Source organism: Vicugna pacos, chromosome 5, assembly GCF_048564905.1.
Source record: "Vicugna pacos chromosome 5, VicPac4, whole genome shotgun sequence".
In the NCBI taxonomy this organism is placed as follows: domain Eukaryota; kingdom Metazoa; phylum Chordata; class Mammalia; order Artiodactyla; family Camelidae; genus Vicugna; species Vicugna pacos.
This window is the reverse complement of record NC_132991.1, coordinates 23,244,232-23,264,818: the sequence shown is the minus strand read 5'-3', so window position 1 is coordinate 23,264,818 and position 20,587 is coordinate 23,244,232. Positions and strand designations below refer to the sequence as shown.

The window sequence follows — 20,587 nt, the reverse complement described above, 5'->3', positions numbered from 1 at the left end:
GCTATATAAAAGTCTAAGGCCACTCAATTTTTCTGCCTTTATACTCACAGAATTTATATTTATTTTCTCTGTTTCTTAAATTCTGTAACCTCATAAAGATAATGTCTTAGTATTGTTTTGAATCCAATTTTTCATTCTACCCCACCCCTCAAGAAAACGTTTTCTTTTGTTATAGTGTTGTTTTTTTTCCGCCTATTTTATTTGTTCTATTTTCTTTTGAAAGGATTTCAAGTGTGTATTGGCTGGATCTCATTTAGTGTCTATATTGATCATCTCATCTCATCTCTTATATATCTTTTAAAACTTTTCATTTTCTGTGCTTTTTTTCATGCCCATCCTCTTTCCTTGACTGTTTCAGTATTGGGTGCTCTGGTTTTTCATTGCTTCTTTTCTGGCTTTAACCTATTCCGCCCCCCCCCCACATCTCCATCTTCCTTAGTCTACCAGTTTGCCTTTAATTGTCTTATCCTCTCTTAGATATTTCATACTTTTCTTCTAGCCTCTTTTAATTTGAAGTAGCTCATATTCTCTGTAATATAAGCTGTGGAAAATTCTTTGTGAGTGCTTCCTCTATTTCCTAAGACAATATCTTTTCTTCATCTGCCATTGGCTTATAATCCTGCCACTCTGATCCATGGTAGTAGTGTATAAACTTTTTGCTGATTCCTTTCTGGTTCATACTCATTTTTCAGTGAGTTCATATTCCTTTAAGAACAGGTATTGCCTGAAAAAAATGTGAGGTCAGATGCAAGTGTTGAATAGTAGGGAGAGGGGATAAATGACAACAGTTTGCACTTCCATGTGGGTTTTTTATCTTACGCTCCTTCACTTGCTCTGGGGACATATCTCACCTCAATTCGCAGTGCTGTGAAGGTCACTGTGACTTTGAGGGCCTGTGAGTCATAGGAGTGGTTTGGTGATAATTCCTTCCTATCTCTTTTCCTCCCATTTGGCAATATCTCCGCACAAAAAAGCTAGTCATTGACAATAGAACGTGTTGGTGTTTCCTCTATCTTTCTGTGGTGTTGACTATGATTTTCTGGAGAAACTTCTCTTATTCTCTCCTAGGTAGATGTTTAAACATCCTTACTCCAATCAGAATTTTCTTGAGTGGGCTTTAGAACTGTTCCAACTTTAGGGGAATCTTTATCCTGCCTTAGATCTGAGAGGGTGTGGTTTGGCTGTCAGCATTACTCCTCATTTTGGTTCCAGATATCACATAATTTGGCAGATTTTTCTTTCTCTTCTTTTTTTTTTTTTTAAAATAGTTTGTGGTTTGTGGTTGTGGCTGTGTCTTTGTTTCATTGATGATGAGGTATTCATTATTTTTTGTTCTTTTACTTTTTTTTTTGGTTTGTTTCTGGAGTAGAGACTGGGGTAGCAGTGTCTTCCTACTGCCATGTTTTTTAGTTTTTTTAATCTGCCTCTGCTGGCTCACTTGTGTGCTCGCTGTCCCTCCCTCTCATCCTCCCCTTGTTACCCTTCCTCTCTGTCCCTCTTTAGCTGCTTATGCGTTAAGCCAAGAGCTTTTCCAAAGACCCATTTTCAGTCTGTTTTTCCTAGCTTAGTTTTCTTTTTTTTGAGTGACTTCATCTATTCCTGTCATTAATCTTTACCTCTAGTCTAATTATTACTTTTTCAGTTTTCTTCTTTCAGTTTTTTTTGAGATCTGACAGATAATACTGTAGAAATTTAAGGTATACAGCAGAGTGTCTTGCCATACGTATATTATGAAGTGATTACCCCAGTAAGTTTAGTTATCATTCATCATCTCGTATTCTAATAATTTTTGGATTAGCAGTTCCAACATTGACTCCTCTTGAGGTCAACTGCTTACCAGATACTAATAATACCTCAAAATTCATACTCAGAATGAAATTGTTTTTCTTCCTTGCAAATGTGGCTCTGTTTACTACCTCACTTAATGGAAATTCATTCTCCCAAATTATTAAGGCTAAAGATGCCTCAATCAACCATAATTTTTCTTTCCCATGGTTCTCTCAACTAGTCAATTCTCACTTCTGACTAATATTGATTTCTCTTGTGTCCATTGTGTTTTGCATTGAGATTGTAAGTCCATCAGACATCTATCCAGTGCTTCTGTCACAGTGCCTCACATATAATATATAGTTTCTAAAAAAAAAAGTATTTGAATCCTTTGAATGCAAATTTTAGTTTTAATAAAATCCATTATCAAGATAGTTTTAATGTCTTAATCTAAAATTATCTTGTGGTAATTTCACATATTTAGCCCTTAATTACCTTGTCTGGATGATAGCTTTTTGTATACTTACAACTCCTGACTTCTCTTTTTCTTCAACTCAGGTTATACCATTCCTGACTTAAAATTATATTGCTGACTTTTTACTTGTTCTTTTACAACCCCCCCCCCCAATTTTGATTGCTTCCTGAATGATCCAGCTCTTAGTCAGACTGAAAAATATCATGGTCAAGAATTTTGGGGGTTTTTTTGTGTGTGTGAAAATATTAAGTCAGTGGTAGAAGATCTTAATATTATGTTTTATTATTTTATTTTTAAGTAGGTGTCTGAATTAAACTTTCTTTATATTTAATGTACTTTTAAACCATTCCTAATTTTTTTTTTGTATTGGGAGGCCCTTAAGCATTATTTTTTTTTTCATGTATTGGAAGAGAAAAGCAATAAATGTCAAGAGATTGAGTGAAGAAATCAATTATATATAATATGGTAAAACCCTAGAGTCGACACATTCTGGTGAATATTAGCTGCTTGGCACATACTTTTTTTATTGGCATTGGAAACATAATCTTTTGAAACCATCATTGTAAAAGTGAAGCTGTCATTGTAAAACTTAAGATTTTGACAATAAGAACTGCTCCTCAATACGGGAAGCTTGTTGAATTTCTCATAAAACCACAAACTATAAACTTCTCTTGGAGAAAGATACTTTTGAAAGGACCTGACATGTTTTAAAGAAAAGGTGGATCCTTCTGTTGACATGAGCAAGAGAGCCATTGCATTACATTTCCATGTTAAACTACACACACAAGATCTGGATTTTATTTAGGAAAGAATTTTTTATGTAATTAATTTTAAAGTAATTAATGGGCTTTACTTTTTAGAGCAGTGTTAGGTTCAGAAAAACCAAATGGAACATACAGAGGGTCCCCCCTCCCGAACCTCCCTCACCATCAAATCCCCACCAGAGTGATACACTTGTTAGAATCAACCAACGTTGATCCATCATTATCAAAGTCCTAAGTTTAAGGCTCACTCTGTTAGGCATTCTAAGGGTTTTGACAAGTGTATAATGAAAGACATGTTTTCACCCTATAGTGTCATACAGAATAGCTTCACTGCCCTAAAAATCCCCTGTGATTCACCTGTTCATCCCTCCCTCCCTCTCTCCCTTAGAGCCTCTGGCAAACCACTGATCTCTGTATAGTTTTGTCTCTTCCAGAATGTCTTACAGTTGGAATCATACAGTATGTAGCCTTTTCACATTGGCTTCTTTCATGTAGCAGTATGCATTTAAGACTATTCATTGTGTTTTCATGGCTTGATAGCTCATTTCTTTTTAGTGCTGAATAATATTCCAGCATCTGGATATACCACAGTGTGTTTATCCAGTCACCTTTTGAAGGATATCTTGGCTGTTTCCAAGTTTCAGCATTTCTGAATAAAGCTGCTGGTAAATCTTTGTGTGCAGGCTTTTGTGTGGGTGTAAGTTTTCAACTTAATTGAACTAAATACCAAGGAGCATCATTGCTGGATTGTATGGTAGAAGTATGTTTAGTTTTAATTTGTAAGAAACTGTCAAACTGTCTTTAAAAAGAGGCCATACCATTCTGCAGTTGGACTGCAAATGAAGGAGTGTTCCTGTTCTCCACTTCCTCTTTAGAATTTTAGGTGTTGTCAGTGTTTTGGATTTTAGCCATTCTACTAGGTGTGTATTAATTTACAGTTTCCTATTGACCTATGATGTTGAGCATTTTCATATGCTTATTTGCCATCTGTATACCATCTTTGATGTTCAGATCTTTTGCTCATTTAAAAAATTGGATTGTTTCCTTATTGTTGAGTTTTAAAAGTTTTGTTTTTGTTTTGGGCTTTTTTTGGGGGGGAGCGGTATATATTGGGTGAGTCCTTCGTCAGGTATGTCTTTTGCAAATATTTTTGCCCAGTGTGTGGGTTGCTTCTGATTTTCTTAATAAAGCCCAATATGCCAGCTTCCCCCTACCTCTACCCCTGATTGTGCCTTTGGTGTTGTATCTAAAAAGTCATGCCAAACCAAGGTCATCTGAATTTTCTCATATATTACCTTTTAGGTGTTTTATAGTTTTGCATTTTATATTTAGGCCTGTGATCCATTTTGAATTTTTTTTTTTCGTGAAGGGTGTAAGGTCTATATCTAGATTCAGATTTTTGCACGTAGATGTCCAGTTGTTCCGTCACCATCTGTTGAAAAAAACTATCCTTCATTGAATTGCCTTTGTTCCTTTGTCAAAGATCAGTTGACTGTATTTGTGTAGGTCTATTTCTGAGCTCTCTTTTTCTGTTCCTTTGATCTATTTGTCTGTTCTTTCGCCAGTACCACCCTGGCTTGATTACTGTGTAATTAATTTTTAAAATAATAATTAATAAACTAAGTGTTTTCTGTTAAGATTTGTGAAATAAGTTATCTTAAACCAATTTCTAAGTGTGAGATGATATGTCATATTATTTTTTAAAATAGATACTTTATTGGTAATCATTTTAGTAAAATTTATATATAGTGGAAACACTGCCATAATGGAAAGAAATAAAATTGTAATATTTTCACTTAAAAAAACTATACTGTTATACTGTAGCTTGTTTTATAAGTTCTGTTGGCTCTTTAATACCTGTTGAAGAATTTTCTTTTTCAAATATAAAATAATAGTTTAAATATAATTATGAAAAAGTCTGTATTCATCTTCTAAAATAGCACTGTCTAGTATGAGAAATGAAGATAGCTGTTCTTACATTTTTTCAAAAACTATTGCTTTTTTAGTATTAGGAAGAAATGATAATTACTTGTCTAAAGTCTTTCATTGTGTAAATCAATGTATAAACCCTTTGGTTTGTGAAACAAATTGAGCTAGATCTTAGAGGACACTAATAAATACATGGCACATTTTTTTGCCTGAAGACTAATTGAGCAGAAAAAAACCAACCAGTAATATGAAGTACTGTGTGGTAAGCACAGGGTGGGTGGCAGTGCATTAAACCAGTAATAAGTTATTATGCCTGGTGACTGTAAACTAATGATGTCACTCAGCTAGTTTTTACTCATGATACCTTTAACCTTGTGTGTCAGAAACAGAATGAATTTACAATAAAAGTCATTAGGTAATTGGAATGATTGTCAGCCATGGTCAACTGTTACAAGTGTACTCTTTTATATCAGTTGTATTCAGGTGTAATTTACTTCTAACAAACTGTACCCATTTTAAGCGGGCAATGTGATGAGTTTTGACAAAAGCACACAGCTGTGTAACTATGACCATAATTATGATTTGGAACGTTTCTTTCACCCGAGAAAGTTCCCTTGTGCCCCCTTGAAGCAAACCTCCACCATCTCCAATCTCAGTTCCCAGGCAATTGCTGGTCTCTTTCTGTGTTGTAGATTGGCTTGTATTTTCTAGAATTCTTAGTAGTGTGTTTTGCTTAATGCAGAGGACATGTCCTTGAAAAATTGATGGTAAATTGATTTTTTGTAAAATCAACAGTATGTTTTACCATGTTAAAATTTTGGAATGCTCAAGTAAAGTTCAGTCGGTATTGTTCCTCACATTTTGGGTTTTATGTTTTTCTGCCTTGTCTCCTCTCTGTCATAGCTTTAGTCTATATTGCATGTCATTTAATATACAGAACCATCTCATGACACATTATTTTGTAAAGCAAATGATTCTTTAGTAGTTAAACCATTACCTCCTTGTTTGTTTTTAAAAGTTGATAAACAATATACAAAATAGAAATCTACAGATCAAATTGTTGTCATTAAAATTTAATGCCTTCCTTATTCCATACAGTTGTCACTCAATAGACAGTTTAACCTTGCTCTGTAAAAGGCGATTTGCCTTGTCCTTATGCCCTTCTGCTCAGACCTCTGGGGATAGGAGAGTGAGGGTGGATGAAATAGCTCTTTACTTTGTAACATTCTGTTCTTTGTGGTTCCTCTTACTCATAGGCAGTCTATTCTGAAAGGACGCTGAAAAGGAGTGGTTGATCTCATGGAGAAAATAGCCCCAACAAGATGAAATTTTAAAATCCTTTAAGACTTTTTATCAAATATACTGAATGTTACTCCCATTTATAGGAAAGAGTTAAGAATCCTTTGCATATTAGAATGAGTGGAGTTTTCTGGTTTTGCCCAGAAACATTCTGTTTCTAGAATTTATGCTGCTTCATTTATTAGTCATTTTGAAACTAGAACTAAATAAAAGCCAAACATTATGAAATGTTTTTCATATTTGCTCCACCAAACATATTTAAATTTCTAGTTAATTTGGAAATCTTATACACACATAAAGACAAATAGTCCTATTTTTAACTTATTTAATATAGTAACACTTTGGGTAACTGATGTTCTACCAACCAGATCCTCAAGTAACTGGCATTATGGAATTATAAGCATGTATCTAGTAAGAAATTCTGAAGATCTCCGTTTAAACACTGCTTCATTGAAGCCTTCAGACAAAAGATAAATGTTTTAGAAGTCAGTTTGAGAGATAGCATGTGTGGGATGGGACTAAATAGCAATGTGATAAGAAAAACCACCTTGAAACTTACATGACTATTATCCTCAAAACTAGTCAGTCAATACTCTTCTTTTTTTTTTAACTAATGCGCAGGCTATTTCTATGATTTCCTCATTTGGGGGGCTTGTCTCCAGAAGCCCAGGCATATTCCATTTAGCCTATGTGGTGATGGCAGATTAAATCAAATGGGAGAAGGGACATAGACAATTACTGTGTTACAAAGCAGGTTGCGCTCATGTTCTGGTGGTGGCGTGTCCAGTGTATAGTAGGAGGTAAAAGGGAATTCTGGCTTGGATATCAGGGAAGCCTTCGTGAAGTGACACAGTTTAAATAGAGTGATGAGTTGCATTTAAATTTGTTTTTTTTTTTTTTCATTTACAGAGTTACAATTTCCTTTAGAGAATTTGGAAAACCAGAGAAGCATTGAGGAAAAAAAGAAAAATAAATTAAATTACCATTAATGTTTTCATAGGTATTCATCTTTTGTTCTTTGCTATATGTTGACCTGTCATTTTTCATTTTATAATATGGACATTTCTCCATTGCATTAAGTGTTTTTTTTTTTCTGCAACATCATTTTAAATAGCTATAGAGTCATTTAACAACTGTATAGATAATAGTGTAATTTAGTTAACCAGCCACTGATTATTGAACATTTAGATTGTTTCTGCTTTTTACTCTGTGAAAAACACTGTCAAAACCCTTCTTGTGAACATGCCTGATTCTTTCTTTTCAATTAATTCATATTTTGTCAAAATAATACATTTACCTACTCTAAAATTCTAATTGTTGTAAAAGGCCAATTAGAAAATTCAGTTGTGCTTTGCCTACTCTTTCTGGTCCCCTTCTCTCTTAAAAATGATGTTTAACCTTTCATCTGCTTCTTCTGGTTATTACATATCTCTATATTGCTGAATTACATATATACACGTTGTTAACTTTTAATGCATACATTTTAGATATTGTTTGTTGGCTTTATATTATGGTCTTTAAGGACTTCTTATCTTTCCACCTCCATCTTTCCCTGACATATTCCCAACTTTTGGCTGACTTATTTTTAGGGTTGCATTATTCTACTATGCAGATATTGTTTATAACTGAGTATTGTAATGATCTCTGATAGAAAGTATGCTTTTGATTTTGTTTTTCATGAAGTTAGTAGTCCCTTATTTTTTCATTTATCTAGCTTATTTGTCACTCTTAATATTTCTTTCTGTATCTTCCAGGAGCTTCTTAGTATTCTTTTCTATAAGGTGAATTGCATTGAATAATTTAATTGTTTCCATTTTTTTCTTGACTGTACATTTCCAGGAGACTTCCATTCTCCTTCCATCTCATTTTCTAGGTACGCTCTCTTCCTGTGTTTCCCTTCTGCTGTTAAACTAGGAACTCCTTTGCCTTTTCCTGAATCTCATACTGTCTTCCTTCTTCTTGTCTGATTCCTTTATTTTTGTGGTATGTATCCAGTTTCCTGGGAAAGGTTATGTGTGAGAAAAATACCTTTATTCAGTTTTCTTACTTGATTAGTATTTTGCCCAAATAATTACATTTTGTGTTGAAAATCACTTTCCTTCAGAGTTTCTGAAGGGATTAACGTTGTCTTCCTGCTTGCTGTTGCAAAGTCTAAAAGTCCTTTTTGATTCCTTTTTGATTTAACTGTATAAGAAAAATAAGTGGAAGTGGAATGTTTTGGTATAAGGGTATCTTCTTAATTTTAAAGTTTAAGGATGGGGACAATGAAAAAGGGATTCAAGGCAGAAGGACTGGCAGAGGCCAGGTGACAGCAGAGTGTCCAGTATGTTTAGAGAATGAGGACACGCAGGTCCGCGCAGGGAGAGTGTGGGAAGCAGTTGGAACAGGGTGGACTGAGGCTCGATAATGGATACTTATGGCCTGAAGCTTTGAATTTGTTCTGTAGGTACTACTTCACATGGCTCCCATCAGTTATATGAAGCTTTCCTTGACTCGTGTTTGGCAAAATGAATTGACCCCTGGTTTACCCTTTCTTAGCACTTTGTGCATGCTCACTCATGCATGCATGCACATGTGTGTGCGGGCACATGCACATGCACACACACCTCTTTAAGTGTCTATGTGCCTATCTTCTAGTGAGACTAGATCTTTGTGTGAGGCTGTGACATAATTAGGTACAAATTAAACAAAGCACAGCAGGTCAGTTCTTAACATTCATGGTGGTTGGGATGGCACTGGAAATGGGAGGAAGGACAGGAGGAAGCAGGATTTAAAGGAAGAGAGAACAGAAGGTTACTGCATTGTCTAGATTTGAAGAAATAAGTCTCTGATGTAATAGTCTACTGAGACTAAGAGGGATATTTCTTCCAACAGTTATATTCTGATCAATCCCAGGGGTCTCATTATTCTTAATTTTGGAAATACCATGTTATTTTTATGTATCTTGTACACATTTTGCTTTAAACTTTTCCCCCTTTTTGTTTCTGTTGAGAATAGTCTGAAACAGTTTTAATTCCTACTTTTATTAAATTTTTTTAAGGATCAGTGATGTTTTGGTTACACAATTATTATTAATGATGATCTGAAATACCATCTTAATTCCATATGGTTCAAGAAAAGCACTAAATGGGGAATTTTGGATGAAAATAATTGATAAAAATATATTCTCACTTACAGGCATTTTCTTACTCTAGCAGATTCATTGCCTAAGAATATTATCCTTAATATTGCCCAAAAGGTTCTTTCCTAACTAGATGAAGTTTGAAATATTATTAGAACTTTACTTTGTTGTTATAAAACATGACTAATTTCTCCACAAATATTCTGTATTAAGAATATGACCTTGTCACCAAGATGATTGATTTTTCAGATAAAGAGTTATTTTAAAGTTGTGTTTGTGTGTTTATTTATTGATTAGATTGATTGCTTAAAAGCAAGATCAAATATTTTATTTAAAAAGATGCGCCATATAACAAATTTCTGAATAATATACCACTGATGAATCTTTACTTTCCAAGATGTTTTTTGATTCGCTAGTACTCTGCTAAGAAAAGAGGCTAATGTATTTAGAAATTTTCATGATGCTAATTTCTGTTTATTAAGCACTTACTATATGTCAAGCTCTAGCTCAAATAGTTAAGGGACACTGTCTTATTTAAAAATACCCCCTGATCAGGTGGGTCTTGTTTATTATTATACAAGGAAATTGAAACACAGAAAGGTTAAGTTTCTTGCCCCAGATTACGCAGGTACCAGTAGCAAGACAGGAGATGTTTGTCTCTGATTTGTGTCTTTCCATTATTAAGCATTATTTCTTTTGAAGTATTATGGGAAGGATTCTAAGGAATATTAATCCTGTAAGTGGCATCACATGTGAATGATATGTACACCTCCCCAATCAGCAGATGAATGTTTTATTTGCTAATTTCTAATAGTAGATACCTTCTCAGATTTTTTTGTTTTTGGTCCTTCTAAAATTTCATACACAGCACTGGCCACTATCTTGCACGAATGAAAAAAGATGGTCCAATGTAAGATTATTAGTTAGCTAGTTTTTTCTTTTTTTTTTTTTAATATACTGTCTAGAAAATAAGATTTTCTTTGAGAAATTTTCTGTACTTACTGATACAACATTGGTATCCTTCTTTAATGTGTGTGATTGATAGATATAATTTTATATTTACTTTTTATACTGTCTTATACTATTCTTTCCCAAACCATGTAAGGCCTCTCCAACTGCTATTTCTCCTTGGCGGTATCTTTAAGAAGTCACAACATGTTTCTTCCTGAACACCCAACAGTTTAGTATTCTGTCAGATGTTTTGCAGGGCTTGAGCAAGTCGTTATAGTGAACGTCTTCAAGAGGCAAGTAGGCAGAGCGCTGCAGCTAAGACACCTGTAGAGATCAGCACACCTGCCCTCAAGCAAAAGCTAGTAATTAGCTGCTCACATTCCCTTGCAAACTTCCCAGTGCTGTTGCACATGAAACGCAGAGATCACAGCGATGCTGTCATGAGCTCCGCACTGTTGGAGTTGTTTATGCCCATTCAATTTTTAATGTTCCTATAAGACATGTTGATGGGAACCCTGAGCCCAAAGGGATTTGCATGCTTGATCAAACCTGTGATGATTTAAATATAGAAATAAAGAGAAACCTGTGGATTACATTGACTGTTAACTTTTAGGATGGCGTTAGTGGAAGACATTAACATGATACTGGAGGCAAAGTTGTGTTTGATCAACCGTCACAACTTTTTTGTTTCTTGACAGCAGGTATAGCTTCAGTAAATCTAAACAAGTTCTCTCAGGCGTATAGATCCAAGTGCATGTGGATATCTGGATGGCATCGTCTGAATATTTTAAAATATGATTTTATACCAACCACTTTTTTGGAAACTAAACTACTACCAAATACCAACCTTTTAATCCTACCACATTGTCACATATAGTTAAAGAATGAGGTGACAGATGATTGAATTTTAGTAAAATAACTCTATGTAAATATGAATTGGATATATTTGGACCAAAGAAATTATCACTCAAAGTACTTAGACACCTTTTTATGCCATTGTCTTAATTTTAACATTATATATGTCCTGGATATTATATGGCATAAAAACTAGTGTCTTACCGGGTAGTTTTTAACTGTGGGGTTCAGTTCTTTGATTATTATATTTGTATAAGTTATTAATAAACAGCTTCACTAAAGATGCATTACTGACGATTCTTGAACATACGTAGTTTGAAAAATGCTATAATTTCTAGTATCATAGCAAATTCAGTTCGCATTTATTCTGAGGGGGAAGAAAAAACTCTAGCACCTCATCATTTAAGCCTAGTATGGTGGATATACATGCTCCCTAAATTATTCTCAGAGACAAATATGCAGTGTGGAGTTGTCAGATTATAGCCGAACTAAGAAAGATGTTTTCCAGCCCTGGACTGTCATTGACAGAGGTGCTAGTGAATTCAGTCACCCATTGTGCCTCATGTTTTCTTTCATTGGTACAGAGGTAGAATTTTCCAGTGGATTTCTGTACACCGTTACTCATGAGTTCTTCAGGAAAAGTGAAACGAATGATGTGAATGTTAAAAGCTGGATTTTACGTTTGCCTGCCTTTCTAGCGGAAGTCAGCCTCAGTGTGGATGGAACTGGGGATGCTCCGCTTGTGAGCTGATGATTGTGATGCTAGCATAAGCAGTACTTTTGTGTCTTATATGCAGAACGTTTTGGCTAGTTTATACCTCATTGACTTTCAGGAATTTCACAGGAGTCATTCCTGAGTCGGTCTGTCTATGGTGGCCTTTGGAATTCCTAATAACTTCATATAAATATCGCATAAAACATTTGGCAGTCTGTTTCTTACATAAATGCACCATGTGCCCGGGTCAGTATCTTATTTATCTTTTTACCCTTGATGCCTAACTCAGTGCGATCAGTCAGTGTTGGCTGGATTAGTAAATGACTGAAAATGCTGTGTAATGCATACGAATAACCCGTGGAAACACTATAGTAATGAGTGGATCATATGGAACATTTTTTGTAATAGAATTCACTTTTTTCCTGTGTATTTTTTTTTCAGTGTAATCCTAGGTTGATTTTTTCCTAGAATAAGTGTTAATCAACTTTTTTTTTTTGCCATCAGTACATCAAAAATACTCTGTGAAAAAACGTTTTGTATCTTTAGTATACTAAAGTGAAATTCTTCTTACACTAAGTCATAGTCTGCACCATGTTGCTTACTCAGCCTTGTTTGCTGCTGCTCTCTAACCAGTGTTGCTCCCCCTGTGTTGGACAGACTTTTCACCCTGTTTTGGGATAAGCCACACCTCTTCCTGGCCTCATGCCTTGATCTCTGAGCTCCAGTCTCGTGAATTCCTGAGTGTCTTCTGTTTTGGACTCACCAGTTTAGAACTGAATCATATGTGTTTCTGTATTTTGCAAAATGTATGTCTCCATCTAGTAACTTCATTACTATAAATAAACTTCTAAAGAAAGTAAGAAAGACAGACAGGTAGACAGAGACAGGAGAGAAGGAAAGAAGGAAGACAGGAGGGAGAGGGGGGAAGGAAGGAAGGAAGGAAGGAAGGCAGGCAGGCAGGCAGGCAGGAAGGAAGGAAGGGCAGACCAGAGAGTATTTTGTGGAATAGGGAAAGACCAATGATTTTGGAATTTGAAAAACTTGAGTTCAAATCTGATTCTTCTTCCTCACTTTGTAATCATGGATGAATGCAAATGATATTAATACCTACCTGATAATCTTGTTGTGTTAAATTAATTAATGTATGTAAAACACTTTATTAGCACTTTCTATGGCACATAATACATGTTTATAAATCTTAGCTAACTCTATTATTTTGCAGGTGAGGAAAGTGAGATTTAGAGAGGTGACCAGTGGTCATTCAGTCAAGTAACTTATGGAGAGAGGATTGAAACCCAGGTTCCTCTTACTCTAAAGCTGTGTGTTTCAAACATGAGTGTACATCAGAATTTCCTGAAGGTCTTGTCAAAATACAGATTACTCTGCCCCATCCCAGTTTGAGACAGGAGGGAAGGGGGCAGGGCACAACCACTGAAGGAATGACACAGCAATTGAGGACAGGACAAACTGGTTAGAACCAAGATGGTGGAAAGTTTGATTTCCAGTAGACCTTGAGCCTCTTGGCACACCCACAGGTGTCATGATAATTCCTAGGCTGACCATAAAAGGTCCAAAAGAGGACTGGAAATCTCCACACCTTCCCCAACATAGTTGGAATAATCCTCTTACAAGTTAGCCTATGAAATTACCCAGCTCGTAAAAACTGACAACCGTGCACCTGGTAGTCAGTGCTCTCTCTTGCTTTCTGAGGTGGCCTGCACTCTGTCTGTGGAGTGTGTATCTACTTTTACTTTAAATAAACACCCCCATACCTCTCAGCCTCGCTCCCTCTTGCTGTTTGAGATGGCCCGCATTCTGCCTATGGAGTGTGTATCCCTCTAAATAAACTTGCTTTCACTTTACTAGGCCTTGCTCTTGAATTCTTCCCTGCTCGAGGCAAGAACCTATCCTCCAGCAACAAGAATTTCTAGTTGTGTAGGTCTGGGATGGGGCTTGGGAATTTGCATTCCCAACACGTTCCCAACTGCTACTGCTGTTGCTGTCACTGCTGGTCCAGGGACCACACTTTGAGGACCAGTGCCCTTTATAGCAGTATTTCTCACCTTTAGCTGCATGTAAAAAATCATCTGGGATCTTCAAAAAATTATTGATGAAACCAAAATCTCTGATTGTGAGGTTTAAGTATCAGTTTGTTTTTTTTTTAAGCCCTCCCCGTGATTCTGTTGTGTAGCCTGAGTTGGAAATACCACTCTGCCTAAAGCTAGACTCTTTGCAATTTTCCATTAGAATTGGGTCCCAAGCAAAGCGCTGGCTTTGAACACCTCCTGGGTGCTCAGTGAAGCAAGACCCCTGTAGTGTGGTGTTTTTGCCCTGTGATAATTGAAAACAATTGCTCCAGCCTAGAATTCTTTTATTATTTTAAATGTTCTCATTATTTGTGTCTTTTGTTTGCATTCCTCCATCCAGTTTCACCCTCAAACAATGTGTCTTGAATACATTCATCAATCTTTGGGGTGGATTTTATGTTAATATTTGGCAGAAGCAACTATTTAGCAATAGTTGACTTGAAGTACAAAGTAAATAAAGGAATGTATCTAATTAAAAAAAAAGTCACTTTAGCAACCTACTGTACTTTTAGAATTCTGATTGTGAATTTCTTCTTTTTCTGAGATGTTGATGGAAACCATATTTTTATTTTAGGGCACACAGTTATTGGTTAAGAACATTATGATAGCTATGCACCCAGGAGTACTTAAGAGAAAAATGCAGCAGATTAATTGGTAATATTTCAATCATTTTTTCTGTTACATGGTTTGGTCAATAAATATATACAAACCAAGACATCCATAACTGGATAAGAGTGGGCAAAATACCATGTAATTTCGTTAACCTTTAAGCAATGAAATTATAAATCCCTATGCAAATGATTAAGGTTATCATTATCTATCACCCCCTTTTGATACCTACAGACCATTAATTCTTCTTTGTCCTGCTGAGTCTTATTGAAACTTCTGACTGATGTACTTTTATTAAAAGGTTTAGAATTTACCAATTTAAAGCACTTGCTTCACATTATCACCTCTAATTTAACCAGCTCATTAAACACAGTATTTTGCAAAGGTAAAAAGTCAATAGCTGTTTCTATAACAAAATAATACATTGAAATGAATTTTAAACTCTGCTTGGAGGTGAGCAACTGCTGTATACTACTAGGTCTTTTGATAGTTGATTTGTTCCTTTAGTATGCAAATTTTAGGTTTACAAAGATCTACAGCTTTTATTTAAGAAATATGCCTGGAGGCTAGATTGGTAAGCTTTAGGGAGATATCTAGTTTGGTGTGAAATAAATAGTTGTTAAAGGATCACATGAATTGGGTCCCAGAAGATGAAGAGTAGAGCTGAGACAGATTGAGGAAAACTGACTGCATTTCATTTTACTTGCCTAAAAATATCTGTAAATTAAAAATGAAGACAATGAATGATGGCAACACAAAGCAAATGAATGTAAATAAGCCTTTCTTGGGGGGTAGATTTTGTGAAAATTTCTGACTTGTAAGAAGTTTAAAGGAAAGGACCTACTCCATCCCTGACAGCTTTACAGCTTTAGGGGGAAGATCTTCTCTTGGCCAAGGAGGAAGGAATAAGTCACTCTGCTGCCCGGTTAAGCTGGCAGCATCACTTTTGGACCGTGAGATGACAGATGTCATAGAATATGCTCACATGCAAAAGAAAAGGACTCAGGGTTTCTATCTTAAGTTGGAGACCATAGGTATTCTGGTTTGCAAGTGTTAAGCTAATAATTGAATAGATTTCTAGCTTTGGGGAAGTTTTGCATCACTGATCTTTTGGAATCTCTGACTTTCAAACAGATTTTTTTCTTTCCTTAAACAACTTTGAAAAAAAGATTATGAAATATATTTCTGTATAGATAGCTTATAAAATCCTCTTCACTTTTATTTAAGTGCATCTGTCATTCTAGATGTTTTTAAGCAACTAGCCTCTCAGAGATAGAATATATGAACAGCATTATCTACCAGTTGAAATGGCCTCTGTGTATGCATGCTAGTTGTGTATCTCTGGTGATGGACAGTGAGTTGCGGGGGCCATGGGTGATGATGATGTGTGAAAGTGATGCAGGAAAAATGGATGTGGGGCGTGAGGAGGGCCATGTCCTAGGCGTCAGTTGAGCCCCTGGATTGTGCCCCTCCAAGTGTGGGTCCTTGGCTTCGCGCAGGAAAGAATTCAAGAGCGAGCCACAGTTGGGTAAAGGTAGATTTATTCAGAGATACATAGAAAGGCAAGAGAAAGACCGTGAGGTGTGGAGATTGGGTGCTCAGATTAGAGTAAAAGTAGGTACACACTCTATAGACAAGTGTGTGGGCCGTCTCCGAACAGAGAGAGAGACCCTGAGGGGCAGTGTTGCCCGTTTTTATGGGCTTTGGTAGCTTCATATGCAAGGAAGTGGAAGGAGCAGTCTAACTAGCCTGGGGAAGGGGCTGGGATTCCCAGGAAGTTGGCCATTTCCCACTCTTTGACCTTTTGTGGCTAGCCTTGGGACTGCCATGGCACCTGTGGGCATGTTATTCACCATGTTAATATATTACAATATGCATATAATGAAGCTCAAGTTCTACTAAAAGTTAAATCTCCCACCATCTTGAGCCTCAAGGCCTACTGGGGGTTGAATCTTTCACCGTTTTGATGTTAATTGCTGTAGCATTCCTTGAATGGCTGTGCCCTGCCCCCTTCCTGTCTCATTGGTGGGAAGCTAGCATCTTTCACTGAGGCTATAATCCCTAACTCCTTTACCATCCAGGACCCCTCTATGCATATACATGTATATATAGAAATAAATAGATTTCCATACCTTTTCCTATTCGATGTTGTTTTATTAATTTTTATTTTTGAACTTCAAGGTTCTTTTCAAAACTTTTGAATTGTCACTGTTAGTTGGTTCTACTTGATTCAAATCGGATAAGCACCAAGGGGTATGAAATCTCTCCTCCGATACCTTGGTCCCTAACACTCACTTTCTTTATACACATGTAACCAGTGTTACCATCTTTTTGTGCATCCTTCTAGAGACATGTATACATATTTAATCAGTGTATATATTTTTGCCTGTGTAATTTCTTATGTATTTACCTCTTGAGCTTTGTATTTTGGAAAAAGGATTTTTTTTAATGTGAAACTGCATTTAAAAATATAGTCTGTATAACCCTGTTCAGATATGAATTATTTCTATACTTTTTTTTTTGAAACATTGAAATTCTTTTAAGAACCAGCCCTCCACCCCCAACAAACACTCACACACACACACACACACACACACACACAGAGCTTTGTGAAGCAGAATTACGTACAAGTGTTTGGAAGGTCCCATGGTTATTAATCAAGGCCTGACTTTACCCTGCGGCCTCAGTTGTCATTCCCTGTGTCAGAGGCCTGTACCATTTTCATGTTTACATAGTATTGTTTTCGTCTTCTTGAGGAATTCTCATTTGGATGCATTGGGCTCAGAGCAGATGACTCTTTTGTGTCTTCTTTCATTATTTCATTGTTATCCTCTTCTCCACTCACCTAGTTTTGCTTCTAAATTTTCATCTCTTGTGAGTTTTTATATTTGGAGCAACTCTTGTTTTTATTTAATTTGACTTTTTCTGATCTTAGTTGAGTGTATCAGTTTAAGAATACTGGGAACTATCTAAGGATTTTTTTCTGTTCTTTTAAATTTTACTTCTGTTGAGTCTGCAAATGGTAGTGATGAGAGTTTGGGGTCTGGAGCCAGATTGCCTGAGCTTGAGGCCTAGAAACATGACCTTGGGCAATCTTTCTTTGACAGCAGAAATTGATCCCATTTGTCTGTAGAAGGAAGAAACCCAATTCTTTTAATTGAATGGAACACGTCAAGAATTTGGATAGAATGTGGTTCTTTGTTAAATACTAAGGGTACAAAGTACGCTGTGTCCTCAGCCAATTTTTCAAAAAATTTCAGAAACGCTGTTCAGTCCTTGATCTCAGGCCTCTCCTCTAACGACAGGGTGCATATCACAGAATCGTTAGCTCAGTCTAGGTGCGTGTATTTTGATGCTTGGGAATAATGAGGTTGGGATTCTTTGTCCTCCAGAATAGCTCTCCTGTCCCCATCTCTGAAGTGAAGAGGTCTGCCTGGCTGTCCCCACAGTCCCTTCCTTGTCTCCATCCCCTGAGGCCCTGACAACTTTGGGGATTGGAGTAAACGTCTCCATGCTGGAGTAGGTAGATGTAGGCCTTGCTCCCATGCCTCGGTCACATCATCTTGTTCGTGTCGTTTATATCGTGTATCACAAATTGAAATGATCCTGCTGGTACACATGTCTCCCATCATCCTTCCTCCTCTCCCCAGGATTAAGCTCCAGCGGGGCAAGCTTTCTTGTCTCGTTCACTGATGCATCCCCAGCACTGGTGCTGTGCCTGGTAAGTGCTCCAGAGGTAAATGTCTAAATACATTTTTTTTTTTGAGAGAATATACTACATAGTCATTATTTGAAACAGGGTATCTCGAAGGTTTTTTTCCCCTCCTTTTTGATTTATGTCTTCTCAGGGATGATTTGTTGGTTGCTGTTGTTTCGTGACACCTCCGCTCAGCATCCTCTCTCTGGCTATGAATGCTTTCCCGTCTTGCTCACAGTTGGTGTCTGAAAAGTTCTCCGACCTGGTTTTTTTCTGGTATAGGTTATTCTGACTCTGTGATTACTGTTTAGAATAATTCTTTTAGGAGATGTGTTTGGCTAATCCTGCGATTCTGTGCTATGTAAACTGTTTGGGAACCACATTTCTTGCGGCTTTGATAGCTCCTCCCTTTTGCTTGTCGTGTAGGATCCTTTTTGGATGAGTTACTATGTTAGTTCTGACCTTGTCAGTATTCATATGCCCAAGAATTCTGACTTTAATATATACAGAACAGGAAAGTCATAGTATCCACCCTTGGGGGTATGGTAATATCTCCTCTCTGCACTGTGCCTGGCTCGTGGAGAACACAGGGCTGTGTAAGGTAACAGTTTAAAGCTGATGTTATGCTCTGTCGGAAAGTAGTGTTCTTAAGGTGTTTACCCCAGATCTACAAGTGTCTGTGCACCTCCACTGCTTCCCTGGAGTTGAAATCCCAGAGCTGGGCTGATTATCCATATGCATTCCAACCTGCCTTTGAGATTTTTAGACTATCCTCAGTAGAAGTTCTTGACAGTTTTTTGGATTACAGACCTTTTTGCAAATCTCGTAAACTACTGACCTTCTCCCCAGAGAGATATACATTTACATAAGCCCACACATTTTGCATATATCATTCTGGAGTGCACAGACTCCTGAAAGTCGTCTATATACCAGGGTTAAAGACCTCTGATCTGAATTATTATAGTTTTTTTTTTTAAGTTATAATTAATTTGGGAAATCCTTGGGAAGACTGAAGAAAGCTCTTATTAGTTAAGGCTCAGAGCATTTCTGTTTCTAGAGGTTTTCCTCCCATCTTGGAATAGCCAAGAATCAGACTACTAGATAGTTCAGGTGAACTTGTCCAGGTCGGGATTCAGAATGCAGATTGGCTTTCTTTTGACTTAACTGTGTCCTTTGTAATTTTGCAGATACCTCTGCATTAGCCAGATTGGACATATGTAAAGAGACACATCGGTTTATCTGGATCATCAGGTGAGCAAATAGGACTTCATTTTTATTTCTCCATCAATTAAGTCCTCTGGCAGTACGTGGTCATTTCCCATCACCTACTCTTCACTGCGGTGTGGGACAATAAGATGATAAATATTTCTAAAGAGAAGGAAGCAGCCTCTCTTAAGTTTTACCAGATTACTTCTTCAGCTACTTGAAGTCAGATCTCTTTATTTTTATTTTGTCTCATTATTATTTCATATATTCACACTTTATATAGTAGATAAAAACTTCCCACACTTTTTTTTATCTATATACTTTGGAGAGTTGTGGACAGCTCTCATATTGCTCCTTGGTTGTCAGCCACGTTATACACATTTAACGCCTTTAATCTTTCTTTGTAATTCAGTCGGCTTGGCTGCTTTTTCTAGATTTCCCCCCATTTCATCTGCATCACTAATAAACAGAAAACATAGGCTAGTGCCTAATTTCTTCTATACCTTTCATTCTTTTTGCTTCCTGCCTTTGCCTCATATTCCTTGCTGAATTAAAGGTAGCCAGACATCACTCTTTGGACCACTTTGGCAGTACATGAATGCCTTGCCTGCAACTCTCAGTGTCCTGTGCGGTAATAGCATCAGCAGTATATCCCAGAGGAGAGAAAGCAAATGCAGAAGGAGAGCAGTGAGGAACAAAATAATGCATTCTTTGATTATATGGCAAACTTACCCTTGCCACCCAGAGCCGATCATTATATCTGAAACCTTTATCACAGGTTTTGTCATCCCAAAGTATTGTGCATGGGCACTAATTTAAACAAGATAAGTATGTATGTTATTTGAGGTTTGGCCACTGCTCGCTCTCGGTTTCTTACCCTCGTTCTCCCTCCCCCATTGCCTTTCCCAACACTGGTTGTGACTTGCTATCAGAATCTGTGGCCATGAATAAAACTGGGCAGGGGATCGTTTTGTCAGGAATTAGATAGGCTCAGGTCGTAAATGCTCCGTGCCCCCATGTGTGACATCTGGGGCCAGTGCTTCAGTCCTTGCTGGTTCTGTAACAGCCTTTGGTCTTCTTCTCACAGCTGATTCGGTGGGGACGTGCAGGAG

The 20,587-nt window shown here is 36.9% G+C and overlaps 1 protein-coding gene across 9 annotated transcripts in view; it reads left to right on the top strand.

Annotated features, from left to right (window-relative positions):
- Positions 1–20,587, top strand: part of GTDC1 (glycosyltransferase like domain containing 1) — a 344,764-nt gene that overhangs the window by 55,732 nt on the left and 268,445 nt on the right. For 6 of the 9 annotated variants that reach the window (XM_072960919.1, XM_072960917.1, XM_072960916.1 and 3 more), the window contains exon 2: positions 19,457–19,520. The exons of 1 other annotated variant lie outside the window; for it this stretch is intronic. Coding sequence is in view for 4 of the 8 variants with exons in the window: in XM_072960916.1 (XP_072817017.1) it covers positions 19,457–19,520 (64 nt within the window). In the remaining 4 variants the exon portion in view is untranslated. Of the gene's footprint in view, positions 1–18,222; positions 18,294–19,456; positions 19,521–20,587 lie in introns of all 9 variants that reach the window. 2 more of the 9 variants (XM_072960920.1, XM_072960918.1) reach the window with 1 other exon arrangement.